This window comes from Leishmania infantum, chromosome 18 (genome assembly GCF_000002875.2).
Source record: "Leishmania infantum JPCM5 genome chromosome 18".
NCBI lineage: Eukaryota > Euglenozoa > Kinetoplastea > Trypanosomatida > Trypanosomatidae > Leishmania > Leishmania infantum.
Genome location: NC_009402.2, coordinates 186,960 through 205,973, shown reverse-complemented (window position 1 = coordinate 205,973; position 19,014 = coordinate 186,960). Strand labels below are relative to the sequence as shown.

At 59.0% G+C, this 19,014-nt stretch overlaps 6 protein-coding genes across 6 annotated transcripts; all 6 read left to right on the top strand.

The window, feature by feature from the left end:
* Positions 1-1,350: 1,350 nt before the first annotated feature.
* LINJ_18_0510 (putative aconitase) lies at positions 1,351-4,041 on the top strand (the record flags this gene model as incomplete). The annotated part of the gene is made up of 1 exon (XM_001464830.1): positions 1,351-4,041. One exon carries the CDS (start codon positions 1,351-1,353, stop codon positions 4,039-4,041), a length of 2,691 nt encoding a protein of 896 aa, XP_001464867.1.
* Positions 4,042-7,837: 3,796 nt separating this feature from the next.
* Positions 7,838-9,100, top strand: LINJ_18_0500 (conserved hypothetical protein; the record flags this gene model as incomplete). The annotated part of the gene is made up of 1 exon (XM_001464829.1): positions 7,838-9,100. The coding sequence occupies one exon, from the start codon at positions 7,838-7,840 to the stop codon at positions 9,098-9,100; it is 1,263 nt and encodes a 420-aa protein (XP_001464866.1).
* An 866-nt stretch (positions 9,101-9,966) lies between these two features.
* On the top strand, positions 9,967-10,833 carry LINJ_18_0490 (conserved hypothetical protein; the record flags this gene model as incomplete). Its single annotated transcript, XM_001464828.1, has 1 exon — positions 9,967-10,833. One exon carries the CDS (start codon positions 9,967-9,969, stop codon positions 10,831-10,833), a length of 867 nt encoding a protein of 288 aa, XP_001464865.1.
* A 564-nt stretch (positions 10,834-11,397) lies between these two features.
* LINJ_18_0480 (putative uracil-DNA-glycosylase) lies at positions 11,398-12,582 on the top strand (the record flags this gene model as incomplete). The annotated part of the gene is made up of 1 exon (XM_001464827.1): positions 11,398-12,582. The coding sequence occupies one exon, from the start codon at positions 11,398-11,400 to the stop codon at positions 12,580-12,582; it is 1,185 nt and encodes a 394-aa protein (XP_001464864.1).
* A 989-nt stretch (positions 12,583-13,571) lies between these two features.
* On the top strand, positions 13,572-15,434 carry LINJ_18_0470 (conserved hypothetical protein; the record flags this gene model as incomplete). Its single annotated transcript, XM_001464826.1, has 1 exon — positions 13,572-15,434. One exon carries the CDS (start codon positions 13,572-13,574, stop codon positions 15,432-15,434), a length of 1,863 nt encoding a protein of 620 aa, XP_001464863.1.
* Positions 15,435-16,487: 1,053 nt separating this feature from the next.
* LINJ_18_0460 (putative tubulin-specific chaperone) lies at positions 16,488-17,186 on the top strand (the record flags this gene model as incomplete). Its single annotated transcript, XM_001464825.1, has 1 exon — positions 16,488-17,186. One exon carries the CDS (start codon positions 16,488-16,490, stop codon positions 17,184-17,186), a length of 699 nt encoding a protein of 232 aa, XP_001464862.1.
* Positions 17,187-19,014: the final 1,828 nt, after the last annotated feature.

Here is a 19,014-nt window from a genome sequence, read left to right as displayed (position 1 = left end):
GTCCCATGCGAGCCATCAGCCCCTTTCCCCTCCCCCTCATTGACTCGGACGCATCCGCGTAGAATAGACGAAGAAGCAAAGAAGAGGGAGCCTCCCCCATACAGGAGCAACCAAACGATAGCCACGGCAACTAGGTGCAGGCGGCTGCCGTGGCGTGAGCATGCGGGCCTTCTCCTTTAGTAGATGGCCACTGATTAAGTCGGTGCTGCAGAAAGTAGGCTTGACACTGAAGACAGAGAAACTTGATGCGCGCCACCGGATATCTGCCTTCCCGGTTTCAAGTCCCTGGAGCGACGAGTGACCGCACCTCACAGATAGTATGATCGCAGGTCGACGCTCCAACGGACCGTGACTGTCATGTTCTGCATACCGTCGCACCACACCTGCTTTTGGCGACAAGGGCACTCGGCTCTGTTGCTTCTTGACTCGATTCTCGTAGTTCGTTTCCTTCTCCACACACCGGCTACTCTCCTTCTTCCTCTTTCTGCCTTGTCGTGTGATCCTCTCTCTCTCTCTCTGTGAACGCATGCCCGGTGTGTTTCGATGGTGCTGAGTACGCACACCAACACACAATCGCGCTCCCTCATACCCCCGCCCATCCACACGTGTGACCGTAGGTTGCCAGTGTTGTTCACGCCCACCCACCACTCCCACCTCTCTGTTTCTCACTGCATTTAAGGAAGATAAAACGTTGAAGTCGAAACGCACCCTGCCCGCTGTGTGTCTCTCTTTCTCTCTCGCACCGACAATCAATCCCCCTCCTCCTCCACACACAGAGACAGAGATATACAGAGAGCCACATCCGCACAGACGCACAGAACTGGCGCCGGGACAACAACACGCCTCACCATTGCCAGCGCACGTTTCTGCTTCTCTCCCTTACTCTTACTCTCAACCATTTTTCTTTTCATTTTCTCCTTCGCTCGACGCGTTGCTTTCCCGGTGCCTTCACTTCTCTTTTACGTGTTTTGTCGATACAGAACGAAACGGCAACAACAGCACCAAGCCCGCGTCACTGCCTGCGTCGTCGTGGATCCTCCGCACAGACGCGTACACACCCCTCCCCCTCCCATCCCCTCCCCTCCCCTCCTCCACGTCAAAGTACGCACCTACATACAGGCAACGACACACACACACACACACACACACACACACACACACAGCGAAAAAAACGAACGAAAAACAAAACAAAGGAAGAAGGCGGTTCGGCTATACCTGGGACACCGATTTTTTCCGTTTCTGCCCTTTACTGTGTCGCTGCTCTTGTAGCTGTCGTTCCCGGCTAGGAGTCCATCGCATTATCCGTACAGGAGCTATCTCATCTCTTCGTTCTCTCTTTGCCTAAGAAAGATGCTCCGCACTGGCTTGCAGCTGGCCAAGAAGGGCGCTAGTCCAAACCCCTTCAATGCCAAGTTCCTGGCGTCTCTGCAGGTCGACGGCGGCAGCGCTAAGTACTACAAGATCAACGAGATCAGCGCAAAGTACAACAACCTCCCCTTCTCCATTCGTGTTCTGCTAGAGTCCGCGGTGCGCAACTGTGATGAGTTCGATGTGACCTCGAAGACAGTAGAGAGCATCTTTGACTGGAAGAACAACTGCACGAAGGGAATCGAGATCCCGTTCAAGCCAGCTCGCGTGGTGCTGCAGGACTTCACTGGCGTGCCGTGCGTCGTGGACCTAGCGGCTATGCGTGATGCGATGAAGCGCCTTGGCGGTGACCCGAACCGCATCAACCCGCAGATTCCCGTCGACCTCGTAGTGGATCACTCCGTGCAGGTGGACTGCGCTGGCGTGCAGGACGCGGTGGCGCAAAACCAGAGAATTGAGATGCAACGCAACCGCGAGCGCTTCGAGTTCCTCAAATGGGGCTCGAGGGCGTTCGACAACCTTCTGATTGTCCCGCCCGGCTCCGGCATTGTGCACCAGGTGAACCTCGAGTACCTCGCTCACGTCGTGTTTAACGCGGATGGGATGCTATACCCGGACTCCGTTGTCGGAACCGACTCGCACACGACGATGGTCAATGGTCTGGGCGTCGTGGGCTGGGGTGTTGGTGGCATCGAAGCCGAAGCCGGCATGCTCGGCCAGTCCCTCTCCATGGTTCTGCCGCAGGTCGTTGGCTATAAGTTCACTGGCAAGCTGCAGGAGGGGTGCACGGCAACCGATCTCGTTCTTACTGTCGTGAAGAACCTCCGCAAGCTCGGTGTGGTAGGCAAGTTTGTCGAGTTCTACGGCCCTGGTGTCGACGCGCTCTCAGTCGCTGACCGTGCTACGCTGGCCAACATGGCTCCAGAGTACGGCGCCACTACTGGCTACTTCCCCATCGACAACGAGACGATCGAATACCTCAAGAACACGAACCGCTCTGCCGAGCACGTGGCCCGCATTGAGAGCTACGTCAAGGCTGTCGGGCTCTTCCGCACCGGCAACGAGCAGATCGACTACTCGCAGCACCTGGAGCTTGACCTCTCCACAGTGGTGCCGTGCGTCGCCGGCCCGAAGCGCCCTCAAGACAACGTGCCTCTGACGGATGTGTCGAAGGACTTCAAGGCTTGCATGTCGGCCAAGTCTGGCTTCAAGGGCTTTGGCATCCCGGAAGGGGAGCACAAGAAGAAGGTCAAGTACACCGTCAACGGCCAGGAGGCGACGATGGAGCACGGCAGCGTCGTGATCGCGGCTATCACCTCCTGCACGAACACCTCGAACCCCACCGTGCTCGTCGCGGCGGGTTTGTTGGCACGGAAGGCCCTGGAAAAGGGCTTGAGGGTGCCGCCGGGCATCAAGACATCTCTCTCGCCGGGCTCGCACGTGGTGACCAAGTACCTCGAGAACGCCGGCCTGCAGAAGAGCCTCGAGGCCCTCGGCTTCAACACGACAGGCTACGGCTGCATGACGTGCATCGGCAACTCAGGCGATATCGCGCCGGAGGTGTCCAAGTGCATCACGGACAACAATTTTGTTGCCGCAGCGGTGCTCTCCGGCAACCGCAACTTTGAGTCCCGCATTCACCCGCTAACGGCTGCCAACTACTTGGCATCGCCGCCGCTCGTCGTTGCCTTCGCGCTCGCCGGACGCGCGAATATTGACTTCGCCAAGGAGCCGATCGCGAACGGCGTGTACCTGCGCGACATTTGGCCAAGCAACGAGGAAATTGTGGCGGTGGTGAACAAGTACGTGACGCCGGACCTGTTCAAGGAGGTGTACTCCAACATCACGACCATGAACAAGCAATGGAACGAGCTTCAGGTGGAGAATGGCGAGTTCTACAAGTGGGACCCGAAGTCGTTATACATTCACAGCCCGCCGTACTTTGACGACATGACCCTCGACCCACCCGGTGCGAAGAGCATCGAGAACGCCGCCTGCCTTGCCATCTTCGGCGACTCCATCACGACGGACCACATCTCGCCGGCCGGCAACATAGCCAAGGACTCGCCGGCGGCGAAGTTTCTCATGGAGCGTGGGGTGGAGCGGAAGGACTTCAACACGTACGGCTCGCGCCGCGGAAACGACGAGGTGATGGTGCGTGGCACCTTCGCCAACACGCGTCTCGCCAACCGCCTCGTCGGCGATGGTCAGACGGGCCCGTACACGTTGTACCACCCGACCGGCGAAAAGATGTTCATCTTCGACGCGGCCATGAGTTACAAGGCAGCCGGCGTGCCGACGATCATTCTGGCTGGTAAGGAGTACGGCAGCGGCTCGTCGCGCGATTGGGCTGCCAAGGGGCCGTTCCTGCAGGGTGTGAAGGCCGTCATCGCGGAGAGCTTCGAGCGCATTCACCGATCGAACCTGGTCGGCATGGGCGTCATTCCGCTGCAGTTCAAGGACGGCGAAAATGCCACCTCTCTTGGCCTGACCGGCAAGGAGCACTTCTCGATGAACTTCTCCGGGGAGCTGCGCCCGCTCCAGGACATCGTCGTGAAGTGCGACAACGGCAAGACCTTCACGACGACGCTGCGCATTGATACTGAGGTGGAGGTGAAGTACGTCGAAAACGGTGGAATCCTCAACTATGTGCTGCGCACCAAGATCCAGTAAGACGACGGAGAAAGAGACCGCGTCTGCGCACCTCTCAACATACCCCACCTCTGACGTGTTTGTGGTGCGTTTTCAGGTAGACACTACTCGGACGATGGGCGAAAGCGACGGCGTGTGTGTGGAGCGGGGAGGGGCCCTGAAGTGGGGGGAGTGGAGGGCGGCCGATGGCGCTTGTAAAGGAGAAGAGATAGAGAGCTGTATCCATGTGCGTGTGCGGGTGTGGGTGTGACGGCGTCGAAGGGAGCGAGAACAACGTGGAGCGCCAGACTCGAATTTGCGCTGGGTCGACACAGCAGGACAGCGCAGGAAAAGGGCTGAACGAGCCAAAGATGTTTTCGTTTTTCTTGTTTTTTTTTTTTGCAACGAACATGATTGAGTGCGTGTCTATAGGTGCCCCTGCCTGCCTGTTCTCCCCCCTTCCACAAGACAGCCGTCCGCCCCCCTCCCCCGCGTGTTGTTGTTTTAACTTGTTGATTTGCTTAAGTGCCGTTTTCCGATTTGTTCACCTCGACGAACAACACACGCACGCACGCACACACACAAGAAGAGAGACATGCAGCAGGAGAACAATGTGCGGGTGAATCTTTTGCCCTGTGTGCCTGTGCCAGCCACCACTCCCCTCCCCCTCGTATCCACTCCCCTCCCTTCCCTTCCCTTCCACACACTCTTTTTCTCAAACTTTCGATAAAGAGAAAAGGACATCACAGGGGAACCTTGGCGACGTACGCCATCCCCCCTCCTCGTCTCTGTCGCTGTCTCTGTGTTTGCCCTTGTCTCCTTTCTTCTGTTGTGGCGCAGACGTTCGCTGGTGCTGTCTTTGTTTCTGTATGTGTGTGTGCATGATGGGGCGGCAACATCTTTGTATGGGTATGCCGGGCACAGAAGGATATGCCAGCACTCGCACATGTGCTGGTGCAGAGGGCTCCATTTTCCTTTGCGCTCTTGTCACTTGGGCAGATGAGCGAATCGCGGAGGGGCGCGAGCTGCCATCTGTGGTTGTCAAACCTTACCATTGCAGGCTTTCACGGCTTCCCCCGCTTTTCTTTTCCTGGCCTGACTACGCCGGTGCTCTGCACTTGCTGCGTGAGCAGTAGATATGCACTGCCGAGCACGCGTCTCTCTCTCTCTCTCTCCTGTCTGAGAAAGGAGAGCTGAGGGCGTGCTCAACGGTGTGAGAGTGTGAGCCTGCACAAGCCGTGCACGCTCACATGCGTATACATGCATACACATGCGTACGCGGCAGACAAATGAAGGTCATGCGCAATGCTCATGGGCGGCGCGTCTTCCCTTTTTCCTTTGCGCTGACTTAACTCGTAGGTCCCTTGCTTTTGCTTTCCTTTGCTGTTTTCAGGTATCACTTGTTTTTTTTTTCTGATGTTGACTAACGCGCTATCCCTCTCTCCCTCTCTCCCTGCCGCGTCTGTCTGTGCGCGTGTGTGCCTGTGGCTTGCATTTTTGTTGCTTCTGTCGACGTGCTTGGCTTCGTTCTTCCTTTTACGTGGCTGCCCTTCATGCTTTGCTTGTCGCTGATGCGGGGCTCGCTCTGCCCTCCACCCTCCCTCCCCCCCGAGTCCCTTTTCCGCTTTTTTTCTCCCCCCTCCCACATTGCCGTGCCACTGACTTCAGTGGCTTGCGCACCCCACCACCACCCCGCCCTCCGAAAAACTTACTGATTTCTCTCTTTTTTTGTGTTATTATCTTTCGCTTTTTTTTTCGCTCTTTTGCCTGTATCTGTGGCTCTTGGCACCCCCACCAACCACCCCCAACTCGTCGTGCTTCCCGTGCTGCACTTCGGGCTCAGCTTTGCGCCGCCTTATTCCCGCTTATGGCATTCCCCCCCCTCTCTCTCTCTCGCCCTCTCCCTGTCTTCGGCCTGGCTCCCTGCGCGTGCGCGCCACCACTCAAGCCACTCTTCCTCACTTCTTCTCGTTTGAATTCTCTTTGGTGTCTCCCTTCGACTCGTCAGTTCCAGGAGTGCGTGCACGCGTGCGTGTATGCATGGGAACGTGCATGGCTGTGTGGTGGTGTCACGCGGGCCACCCGCCCTACCCAACCTGTGGCCACCTGCTTCGCCTGATGCATGGGTCGGTGACACGTGCTTTCTTGTGCTTGATTTTTCTTTACGCTGACTGTGTAAGTGACATGTCTCGCTATTACTTCTTCATGCAGCTCGATACGCCGCCGCAGCGCTCACTTGCCTCACCACCCTCACGACCCTCTCCACCACGAGCCCGATGCCTGATCCGCCCTTTCACAAGCACTGGAGTCAGTTGATACAAGCCACTTGCAGTGGCTATCGCGGAGTCGAAGTTTGTCGTGACCGGCACCCGTGCATTACGTGAGAAGAGAAACAACGATGGAGGGCGCGGTGGCCCACCCACAGAGACTTACAAGCAGGCGTGGAAGAGAGAGGAGGTGGGGTGCGAGCACACGCGCATACGTGCGTACATGAGGGGGGGAGGCGGGGGAGGAGTTCAGTTTATCGTAAGGCGAGAGGCGGAGAAAAGGGAGCAAGGGCAACGACAACAGCCACAGGCACAGCCGATGTGCCTCTTTGTCGGCACGGCGAGGGGTGACAAGGGAGAGGGAGGGGAGGGGAAGTGTGCTGAGAACACTATGAGCAGCAGCCCTACGAGATGAGCGTTTATGAATGGAGGGGGAGGAGAGGGGTAAGGAAAGGGAGAGAAAGAGGAGAGAGAGGTCGGAAGGTTGAGGAGTGCGTGAGTGCGGGTGGGCGCCATACATACACATATATGTATGCATATATGTACATGCATGTATGAATATCTCTGCTCATCTCTTTCATGCGTGAGCTTCGTTTGTATCGCACTCCCCCGCCCATCCCCCCTCTCTCCCCCTCTCTCCCTCTCTGATGGTGGTGGTGCGTGCGTGTGACTTCAACAACGGTGGAGGTGCTTTATGATGTCTATTAAGGAAGAAAAAAAAAACAAATGCACGCCTGGCGCGTGTGCTCGTGACAGTTTCCACTCCCTTCCTCGCTCTCTATAGCTATCTAAGTCTGCCTGCCTGTCTGTCTGTGTGTGTGTGTCTGTCCCTCTGACTGGGGTAGTTTGTACGATCATCCTAACAGCGCACGCGAACGCTAAAGATGTGCGTCGTTCTCTCCTCCCCGCCTCTCTGGCACATCATATTCCAGACAAAGGCCCTTCCCCCATCCCTCCCTACGTGGTAGGGGTTAGGTGACTGAGACATAAACGACCTTCTTGCTGGTCGGATTCAGCGTGCCCTCCTCGTTCGCTTGCCGAGGCGGACCGCTGCAGCAGCGGCAATACCCCACCCTCACACAGCCCCCTGCTGCCATTTTGGTGGTCCGCGCCGGAGGTGGTGCTGATGCTTTAATGCTGGCGGCGACGGCGAAGAATGGCGACATTCAGCAGCGCATTTCCCTCATGATTAGTTTCGATGCTTGGTTGGCGTCGAGCTTGGCCGCGAGCGCCGCCACGACTTCCTGCTGTGCACACGTCTCCCTTCCGTTACATGCTCGCTCCTTTTATTTGCGCATATTCCACCTTCCCTCCCTTTGTGCGCCGAGCACATCGCACCGACCTCGTCATCTCACACGCTAACAGTTCCCACGGACGCGCTTGCGGGGACGCACTTTCTGTCTCCCTCTGTTCTCACAACTGCCGGCGCGAAGGTGTAGCATCGTTCTTGCTTGACCTGTCTTGTAACTGGGTGATGCGTCAGCTCTGTCATCTCCTCGGTTGTCTCTCTCTTCGTGTTGTCTGCGGGAGGCACCCGCAATAAGACTTGAGGTCTTACGCGCAGTAGGAAGATGCCGCCTCTCACGCTCGAACAGGTGCTGGCGCGCTCCATGCGGCTGCCCCGCCAGCGTACTCAGCAGCAGGCTTCACGCCTCTACAAGAGACACGAGTCAGCTGAACTTGGCGGCAGTCCCGGATGGGCTCCTTCGACCGCAACGGGAAGCAGCCCGGTGGACTCAGGTGCACCCCGTAGCAGCAGGATCGCTGCGTTGATGGGGAGCCGACACGCTGGAAAGCACGGTGGAGCTGGCTGCAGCGGTGTGTCTGAGACAGTGGCGAACAAGGCGAAGCTGAACTTCTTTGAGCTCATGGAGCGCGAGGATGCGCAGCGACGAGCCAGTCGCTTGAGTATCCACAGCAGCGGCCACCTTGTTCGCAACAGTGCTGACCTCACAACGTACCTAACGACGGCGCAGCGCACCGGTGACTGGGAGGGAGGACTGCGGGCATTTGCCGAGGCTACCGCACTGCCCGCCGTGGCGGCGATGCTGCCGGCATCAGAGGCCACAGCGACGTCCGCTGCCTCCACGGCGGGTACGTCGACCACGTCCACCTCACTGCCGCCCGCACCATCCAGGTCTGGCATCAACCCCAATGAGGTGCAGATCACCGCTGTTCTCGATATGTGTGCCAACGCAGAAAAGTGGGACTTAGTAGAGAAGATCGGCGTCTTCTTTGCGCCTGCCTACCCAGACACCTTCAGTCGCGCGGTGGAACTCCTCGCGCGGCGCATGCCGTCAGACTCTAGCGCTGGAGAGGGCGGATGGCGCTCTGCCTTCGCTTACCTGACCACTCGCTGTCCGTTGCCCGCTGCGGAAATTACGGTGGAGGCGTTCAACGTTTGTCTGCGCGGCTGCGAGGCGGCACTGGACTGGCGAGGGGCGATGGAGGTGGTGCGGGCCATGGGGCCGAACCCGCTGCAAGGCTGGCGTGCCGCCGATGAAGAGGAGGACGAGGCAGGCTGCGCTGAAGCCGCGGCCTCGCTTGGTTGTCCAGTGACCGCATCAGACCCTACCGAGGCGGACACGGTGTCCTCGTCGCCGCCGACTGCATCGGCCTCCCCTGCGCGGTCCATGTCGACGCCGCCGTCTCCGAACGTAGTGAGTTACGCGACGCTCATCGCAACACTAGAGCAGGCCGGAAAAGAGAGCCTTGCCTCGGCGGTGCTGAACCGGCTGCCAGCGGTTGAGAAGGAGGAAATTACGGCCTCGTATGCCGCGTTGATTATGGTGTGGTCGAATCAAATCCTGCACAAGCAGCGGCGACGATTCTGAGTGTGACGACGACGATGCATGTACGATTGAGTGTGGAGAGAGCGAAAGGGGCGTTGATGGTGCTGGTGGTGGTGGTGAGGAGTGCGCTGCTGCGTTCGGAACGCATGTGTGCACTCGTGAGTGCGCTTGCGCGTCTCTCCTCTATGACAATACACGCGGAGGCGCAGCGCATGCACGTTGCTGCTTTGGGGTTGTGCTCGTGAGGAATGCTGAAGCGGTGAGGTAAGAAAACGTGGCGAAAGTAAAAGGAACCCGGACAGAGGCGAATGGAAAGGGTGAGGGGGGCGCCAGAAGTGAGTGCAGCACAGATAGATGCGGTTTGCTTGTCGAGCACCTTTACGCATCCTTAGGCGGCAGCGACACACGCTCGAGCACACACAATCGCGGAAGGAGGCAGTGCAATGGCTTTGCATCGTGCGCAACGCGAGGGCAAAAGCTGAGGTGACAGCTCTGCTGGAGCGCTGCTTTCTGTTCACGGCCACTGACACTCACAAGCGTTTGCTTTGCGTAAGTATGGGGGGGGGAGGGCGGCATTCACTCGAGGTGCCGCTATTCGCGTCGGGACAGGCGCGCATGCTTCATCTTCGTCCTTGCCCGTGTCCTTTGCCTCCCGCACTCTCTTATCCCGTTCATTCCCATCTTTTTTTTTTCAGGAATTGTGCGATCTCTGCTAAGTTGCCGTGTCCGCACACGCGTGTTACGCACACGTGTGCCGCGTGCGTTCATGGTCGTCTTTGCCACCTCGCCTCTCTCTTTTCTAAGTGTCAGGCCGACTTTCCTTTTCTCATCGTCAGAGGTGTGCACCACCTCGCTCTTGTCTCACTTCCTTCCGCAAGCCTCTCCTTGCCCCGCCTCTCTGTATCCGCATGTCTGCCGCGGTGACATGGCTGCAGAATAGTCTCGGCATCGACGTGACAGGTGAGTGGGCTCGCCACGTTCATCTCAACGTCGGTGGCACCCTTTACACGACACGCCGGTACACGCTACGGGAACTCAAAGACCATCGCATCTTTGGCCCCATCCTGGATGGCCACGCGCATCGCTGCGAGGATGGCAGTTTCCTGATCGATCGTGACGGCTCCTTGTTCCGCTACATCATTGCCTACCTCCGCGATGGTCGCCTCTCCGTCCCGGACAACTTCGTGGAGTGGGATATGTTGCTTCAGGAGGTGCGCTACTATGAGCTCCCGGCAATGGAGAAAAGCGTCATGGACCGCTTTGAGTTCCAGCAGAGCGTCTTCCGTCGCCAGCTGCCACACGGGGTGTACGTGTGGTGGCCGCCGGCGTCATCGCATATCGAAGAAGGGGCAACAGTCAAGGCAGCTCCGTGTGAGTGTCCTGCATCCGCGCCTACTCCACCCACTTCGCTTTTCGCCTTGTCGATCACAGATAGAGCGACAGGGAGGGGCGAAGCACGCGGTGCCACTGAGGACCAGACTCGCGCACTGGAGAAGGAGCATGCCGAGGCGGCCGCTGATGCTGCAACTCGGAGTAGTGCCGGTGTTGCGCCGTCTTCATGCTCATCAGCTTCCTTGCCTATCCGCATTGTGCCGCCGTTGCCTGGGCTGACGGTGGAGGCGGCGTCTGGGCGGCGGGTGGTGTTCCGTGAGACGCAGGTCCTCGAGGACCTCGACCAGCTCGTGACAGTGCTGCTCACGGCCTATGGCTTTTCGATCCAGCACTGGGACGCTGAACGAGGGCGCGTGCTTCTCACGTTGCCTGGGCTCATGTAATGGATGCAATAGAAGGAGCGAAAGGAAACAGGGGCGATCCTGTTCCGTTGACACGAACGCCAACACTGACACCCGCGACAACTCACAGAAAGCTTCACATCTCGACACACGGTGTGCCTTTAATTTCGCCTCCTTGTCTTCCAGTCTCGGGCAGAGCGAGGCGGAGCAAACTGAGAACAGAAAACAGTGCTTGGCATGCAGACACGCGTTGATGTACGCATGGATGTACGCACACGCACGCACACAAACACAGGTAAAACAGGTTGCTTTCTCTTAAGGGGGCTTGATTTAGTCTGTTCCCCCACCTCCTCTGCTCTCACCCTCTCCTGCTTTCCGTCTGCGCACGCACTGATGGCTGTGTGTGTGTGCGTGTGTGTGTCACTGCTTTGTCACCATGCTGAGCCATCATCGTCCTGCTTTTACGATGCTTCTTCCCTTCAAGTGATAGAGTGTACCGCATGAGACGGTAGACGAGACGCCGCAGAGGCACACACGCACGCACGCACGCACACAGCGTGCATACACACACACACACACACATACACACAAGAGCGGAAAGGGTAGATGCAGAAAACGCTCTTCGATTTTGTGCGGAAGGGCACGAGCAGCGGCCCGGCTGCCGCCAACGTGTCTGTCGCCGCGGACAGAGAGCGGCAGCGGCAGCGGCAGTGGCTCTCGGTATCGAACGGGGAGGACACCACGCCTCGGACGGACTCACCGCCTAAGAAACACGCCAAGACTCGGCGCGAGGGCGGTTGCAGCCGTGGTAACTCGAGGGAGCGCGAAGGGGAGAGTCTGAAGGGCGCCTCTAGAGATGACGCGATTGACCTCGATGCGAGTGTGTCGGTCGCACTGCTGGAGTCGACATTCCCACCTAGCGAAGACTGCGGTGCCATTGACAAGGCGAAGCACGTCTCCAGCGGCACTGCTGTGCCTGCCGGTGCTTCTGCTGCTGCGGCTGCCGGTGCCTCCTCCGGCACGGCACGCTCCGAGGCGCCGCAGCTGCAGCCCGCTGCCACCAGCAGCCGCTGGCTTGCCGGCCTAATCACGAACCTCGAGTGGAGAGACTTCCTGGCTCCCATTACGGCTGATTCGTGGCGAAGTGGCGCCTTTGCCCGCATCGAGCGCTTTCTCGATGGCGAAAAGGAAAAGGGCAGGGTCATACTGCCCCCCGCCACGGACATCTTCAACGCGTTCAACAGTTGCCCATTTCGCGGCTTGAAGGTGGTCCTGCTCGGTCAGGATCCGTACCACGATCTCCACCAAGCGCATGGGCTCTGCTTCTCCGTCTTGCCCGAAGTGGCGCTTCCGCCGAGCCTGCGTAACATATACAAAGAGCTCACGACGGACATCGCAGGCTTCCAGGCACCAAGGCACGGCTACCTGCAGAGCTGGTCGGAGCAGGGGATGTTGATGCTGAACGCGACTTTGACCGTCGAGGCGCACAAGGCCAACTCGCACAGCAAAACCAGTGGCTGGACCGCCTTCACGGATGCCGTGATCCAGCACCTTTCCCAGCACCATCCCAACCGGCTCGTGTTTCTGCTCTGGGGCGGCTACGCGCAGCAGAAGAAGAAGCTCATAGACGCAAGCCGGCACATTGTCCTGGAGAGCGTGCACCCATCACCGTTGAGCGCGAGCCGCGGCTGGTTTGGGTGCCACTGCTTCTCTGCGTGCAACGCGGCGCTGCAGAGCATGGGCCACCTTCCCATGCATTGGCAGCTGCCATTGAACGCTTCGCTACCCTGACAGCGAATGGGCAAGAGAGACGGAAGGGAGAGCGGCCGCGACACAGAACACGGTATAGCATGCGTCAGGTGAGAGCGATGTAAGGACGCGTGCTTGCTGCGTCTGTATGTGTATGCCTCTGTGCTTGTCTACCTTTGCGTTCCAGTCGTAATGCGTGTCTACGCGAAACACTCGCCCACAGGACTGTGCGGCACCCGTGCTCTCTGCCTTCTCGCCCCCCCCCCCTCCCCCTCCCCGAAGAAAAAAATGGTTTCGCTACCCAATCATGCTTGGCTGCGTTTCCGCCCAGCGAAGAGTTTCACGACAGCTTGTGCACACTTCTTGGTGCGGGTAGGGGGGATGGCAGTGGTATAGATGGCAGCTGTTGTACCGATCCTTTCACGTGAACGTGATCGTCTTGCACATCGGACTTACCAACACACACACACACACACATATGCAAAGACCACCCCTTCCCCTCAAAGGGCGGGCTGACTTGTCTTGACGTCACGAATGTCTGTGACGCGTTCTATCCCTTTCCCTTTCTAATTTTTTTGCCTTGGCTGTTGGGTGGGAAGGCGAGGGGTTGCGGTGGTTGTAGTGGGCAGACCGGGACATCGGCGCACTGCATCTGATAGGTGCTCACTTCCCCTTTCTCTCATTCTCTACCGCACCTGCTCGTCCCTTTTTTTTGTTTCTCTCGTTACTCTCGTTACTCTCGTCTCTCCCTCTTGCTATCTGCCCCTGCCTCTCCATTCTCACTCACGCGCATGCGTGCCTTGACAGTGCGAACACGGGAACGTGAAGGGCCGTATCGTCATTGTCGAGGGTGGCGTACGTTCCACACTGCTTCTCTTACCCCCTCCCTCCTCCCTTCCCCTTTCCCACAGACGCGCAGGCGCGCTCATCCATAGAGGGTGGCATACGCCCCCGCCGAGGCATTAGCTTTCCCTCCCCTTCTCTCGCTCTAGCGGCCCTTGCTAAAGCCGAACGATCACGAGGTCGCATATATGAGCCGCACAACCTCAACCGACTTCGTCACGGAAGCGGGTGGGCGCCCGTTCTCCAGCCCCGGCGCAAGCCCGATGGAAGCCATGCAAAACGCTGAAGACATGGACCTGGACACCCTCCGGCGCTCCGTCCAGGTGCAGAAGCAGCTTGATGTCCCTCCACCGCCCACAGCGCAGCTGCTGCGGGTGCCAGAGGTGATGGATGACTTTGTTCGCAACTTCCTCCACCGTAATGGCATGACGCGCACCCTGCAAGCCTTTGAGAGTGAGTGGTATGGCAAGGCTGGCGGCGGCACCGGCACCGTCAACGTCGCGCCTTCAAATCCAATGGTGCCGGATAACTACCGCGAGACGATGGTGCTGCAAAACCGCATCGAGCTGCTGGAGCGCGAGCTGCGCCAGCACGCGGAGCTAAACACGCGCGTCACACAGCAGTGGACGCAGGCGAAGAAGGACCGTGAGTATCATCGCACAAGCCACCAGCGTGTAGTGCAGGAGAACGCGCGCCTCAGTCGACTGCTGAAGCAGGCAGGCCAACACGCCGAGCTGGTGAACCCGACATTGACGGAGTCACGTATTCGCTGCGAGCAGCTGCTGAAGGCAAAGTCGCTCTTGACGATCGAGCGCGACAAGCTGCGCAGAGAAAAAGAGCAGCTCGAGACGAGGGTGGCGGAGCTGGAAGGACAGCAGCAGCAGGCATCTGAGGGCGCCGCAACGGGACCCAAGCCCCCGGCTGCGACCCAGCGCGCTGGTGCCTGGAAGTCGTCGCACGCGAGCGGCAAGTCGAACGCGGCCGCGCATCGAGGACTTGCGTCGTCGCCGTCTCCGGCGAGCACAAAGGCTGTCGATGCGGAGGCGGACGGGTTTGTGTGGCCCCCTGATGATCGCCCACACCCTCCAGGGTCGACTGCTGCAAAGTCTTTTTCAGGCAACGCTGTTGAAGGACAGCCGAGCTTCGCGTCCTCTGAGTCCCCGGCTACGGAGTGGGTGGAGCAGTCGTTCTTTCAGGCTCACACGATGGCGGTCACGAGTGTCGCGCTGCACCCCTTCAAGCCGGTCGTGGCGAGTGGCAGCGACGACGGCAGCTGGCGCCTCTCGACGCTGCCCACTGGCGACGCCATTGTGTCTGGCCAGGGGCACAGCAACTGGATCTCGTGCGTTGGCGTGCACCCGCGTGGCACAATGCTCGCCACCGGCTCTGGCGACAAGACGGTCAAACTCTGGGACTTTGCAACTAGCCGCTGCGCCGCCACCCTTAGCGCCCACACCGACGGTGTCTGGGACCTCGAGTTCCAGGACACCGGCGTACTGCTGGCGAGCGCGGCGCTGGACAAGACGGCGCGTGTGTGGGACGTGGAGCGGGGCGTGTGCCGGCAAACACTGCGAGGGCACCAGGATGCGGTGAACACCGTCAGTTGGCTGCCTTGTACGAACCTGCTGCTCACAGGCAGCGCCGATAAGTGCGTTGCCGTCTGGGACGCCCGCCAAGGCACCAAGGTCCAGTCCTTCACTGGCCATCGTGCCGCCGTGTTGTCCGTGGCGGCCGGGCCGGTGGGGAGCTCACTCTTCGCTTCGTGCGACACCCAAGGCGCCGTCACTCTCTGGGATGCCCGTCGCATGGCACAGCTTCTCCGCGTCGAATGCGGACCGCAGCCGGCCAACTGCGTCGTGGTAGACGGCATCGGCCACAACGTCGCGGTCGCCAGCGACGACGGTACCATCAAGATTATCGATGTGGAGGAGGCAGTGGTGACAGAGCTGATGGGCCACGAGGGCCCGGTGCAGAGCGTGACGTTCGACCTCGCGAGCAATCACTTCCTTGTCAGCGGTAGTAGCGACTGCACCATCCGGTACTGGTGCTGAGGGCGCCGAGGCACCGATGGCCGTGGTCGGCCGCGGCATTTTCAAGTCTCACTCGCCATGACTGTCGACGCATGCACGTGCGACTCGAAGCCGTGCTAGACGCGCGAGCTGGAACCACGGGGGCGGGAGGGAGAGAGATGTACAGTAGTGTCGGTGGCGAACGCTTCTTTTTGTGTTTTTTTTTTCGGTGGCCTGCATGTTGTTGGCAGGCGCGCCGTTGTGTGCTCGCAGGCCTGAAGCAAGGTGTAACGATGGAGTGGTTGATGGAGTGGCTCGCGATGGGATGCGCAGAGGGGGAGGGGGCAGGCTTTAGCGGAGGAGGGAGGCGCGTCAAGTGTCAGAGAACATTCTGGAGCGTGAGATAGCGCCGCAAGTGTTTGCGTGCCCTGCTCTGGTAGAGGTTACGCCCTTTCCCTTCTCTCCCTTCCGCGGCCATCCCCGTGTCCCATCCCCGGACGTCGACGCACCGCCCGCTTTCACTCCTTTGTGTGCTGGTGTGTATGTACATTTGCTGAGCTTCTGGCGTGCACAAGGCACACGCAGGAAAACACGATAGAAAAAGCAAAATCGGTGAAGCATCACCATGAGCCACGGCGACGCCCGCAAGCGCGATTTCGGCCATTGCACGTGTACAAGTCTGTTTGCCTCCGTGCGGCTTGCGCGTCTGAAACAAGCGCGCTTGCAACCGGAAACAGGCAAAGGAAGGCACATGCTCATAGGACGCAGATGCAGACACGCGTGTATGCACGCGCGTGTGCCGAGTGTTGGATGGTAGCCATCGACGCTTGCGCTCTTTTTGCCACCAACCACCACCCCCTCCCACTCCCCCCCTTGTCGCTCTCTTTATACGGCGTTGCTCACGATCCGTCATCCGAGAAAACGGGTCCCTCCTCCTCCCCTCCTCTCGCGTCCTCGCTGATCACCTGCGCTATCTTTTTGTGGTTTGTTTTCGTTCGCGGTGCAACGACGTCTTCCACACCGGACGACTCTCTCGATAGCGCTCGTGCGCCCCTCCCCTCCCTTACTCGCGCGGATTAGCGCGTCACGAAAGCCATGTCTATTGTAAAGGTAATGATCACCCACTCGGCGAGCCAGCGAGTGGTGCCGGAGAAGGCGTACGGGCTTGCGCAGACGGTGCAGAGCATTAGGGAAGATATGTACTCGCGTTTTGGCATCCCGGCGGAACAGATTCGGCTAGAGCTGTACGACACGCGCGACTGCAAGGTGGAGGGCAACATGAAGGATGAAAAGCTGCTGGGCTTTTACGGGTGCGAGACAGGTTATCGCATTCACGTCGTCGATCTTCGACCTGCTGCGCAGGTGGATAACTACGATGACGTGTCGAAGGTAGAGAAGTACGAGATGACGGACGAGGAGTGGCTTAAGCGGCCCGACAATCTCCGCGCCTACAAGGAGCGTATGCTGGCCCTGCAGCGGGAGGAGATGGCGAAGGGTGGCATCGAAGTGCCGTCCGGGCCGGACGATGACAGTTACAAGGCGGAGGCGGACAAGATAAAGGTGGGTGACCGTTGCTGTTGCCAACCCGGCGAGCGTCTCGGCACGGTGCGGTACGTCGGACGTGTGGCAGCGCTGAAGCCAGGGTATTGGATCGGCGTCGAGTTTGACGAGCCAGTCGGCAAATCCAACGGCACGGTGAAGGGGGAAACGCTGTTTGAATGCATGCCCCTGTACGGCGGTGTGCTGCGCCCAAATCAGGTAGAAGTGGGTGACTTTCCTCCTCAAGAGTACTGAGTGTGTGTATGGTGGTGGTGGCTCCATCAGTGCTGATCTCCCTCCAATACTGGGCACACACACACACACACACACAAGCGCCTCGTGTTGTCCGTCGCCTTCCTCCTCCCTCAGCTCGTTGGAATGCTAGTGCTCGTTCATCATTTGTGTTGCGCGTGACGCTGATGGTCTGTGCACGTGCGAAGGAAAGCTGGTCTGTGTGTGTGTGTGTGCGTCTGTGTCAAACTTTTTTTTTGGTCTCATCGAGCACTCTACTCGGCGTTGAACGGCCGTTGAGCAACGATAGGCATCAACGCAGCAGCCGAGGGGCGCACGTATCGTGAGGGCACCGCTTCATTTTGCGTACTCGACGACACAAAGTGTGCGCGCGGATAGAGCGCGAGCGCGCAAGAGGAGGGGGAGCAGTCGTTCCAGTGCCTGCGCCGCTGCCTCTTCTGCTCCATCTTTACATATGCTTGCCTCTCCTCTCCCTTCCCTTCCAACCGTCTCGCCTGCTCTCTCTGTGCCCGCCTTTGGTTGTTGTCTTTCGCCACCCTCACTTGCTTGTTGTCTCTCTCACACACACACACCGCCCCCCCCCCAGTCGGATCGACTGAGACCAATCTGTCGACTCGCTCCATGGCCTCCGTGTAACTCCCTCTCTCTTACGATGGCGAAGGGAAAGAGGCGCTCATCCTGCCTGCACGCGATGCTGCCGTACTCGCTTATTTCTTATCTTCATGATAAGTGGTGCTGCCTCCTGTTTTCTGCTAATGTATGTGCGGAGGCGCCTCTCCCGCGCTCTCTCTCAACGTCTTCTTCTCCATCTTCACGTGGTGCGTGCGTGCGCGCGCTTGCCTGTGCGTGTGCCACTGCGAATACGACCAGATGATAAAGGTGTGCTACGGCCGCCACTCATGCTTATCCTTACTGCTGCTGCCTCCAACCCTTCCCCCTCCCAACCATCCGCATGAAGATCCCTCCTTCACCGCGTGCTCATGCCTCACCAAAACGGCAGCGTTTTCTTGGTTTTCGTATTATGCTAAGATAGAGGGCGGGGAAGGGGATCAGAAGTGTAAAGTGCAGCGCCTGCCATACAGCAGCGAAACGAGCGCTGCCGAGTGGCCTGCGCTTTACGTCCCCCGCCTAGTGTTGGAAATCCGTCTCCGTGGACTCTGGTCTTCATGGCTGCCTGCAACAACGCTCCGTCCAACGTTGCGTGCCGCATTACAGCAACCCCTCAAAACGTGAATGCTACTAAGAAGGGGCAGCGGACGAGGGTCGAAAGATGCCGGGGCGTCGTCGCGAGATTTTTCAAGACGTGGTCCGACCTTTCGTGAGGCATCTCACTGCCGATGTGTCGCGCTGCTTAGATTCTTCACTGTCCCTCTCCCCCTCCCCCTTTGGCGCAGTGGCAAGTGAGGTGAGCGCAGCTATCCCTCCGTATGGGAAGCGCCTTTCCCCCTTTCCCTTTCCCTCCCCCCTGCATGAGGCGTGAAACGGCCCAGTGTCAGGTCGGCACTTGATCGACAGGCATGCACGCGCAAACTTGTGCTGTCATCTCTTCTACTCTTCTATCCCCTCTGTTGCTCGCCGCCCTCTCTGCAACCATCATTTCTCCAGCCCCCCCCCCCGCCCCAGCAGACGCTTAGGCACCTCTTTCTCACGCCACACGCCCGAGGCACCAGGACACACTTGGCGTCGTTCAAAGAGACGAGGCAAACGCACCGCCCCCTCCCCTCCCCCCGAAACATCGCGCCCCATTTTGTTGTCGCGTTCTTCGGTTGTGTGTGGGCTAGCGACACGCGGCCGGATCAGCACTCGGTCGTATTCCTCATTTTCCTCCCTT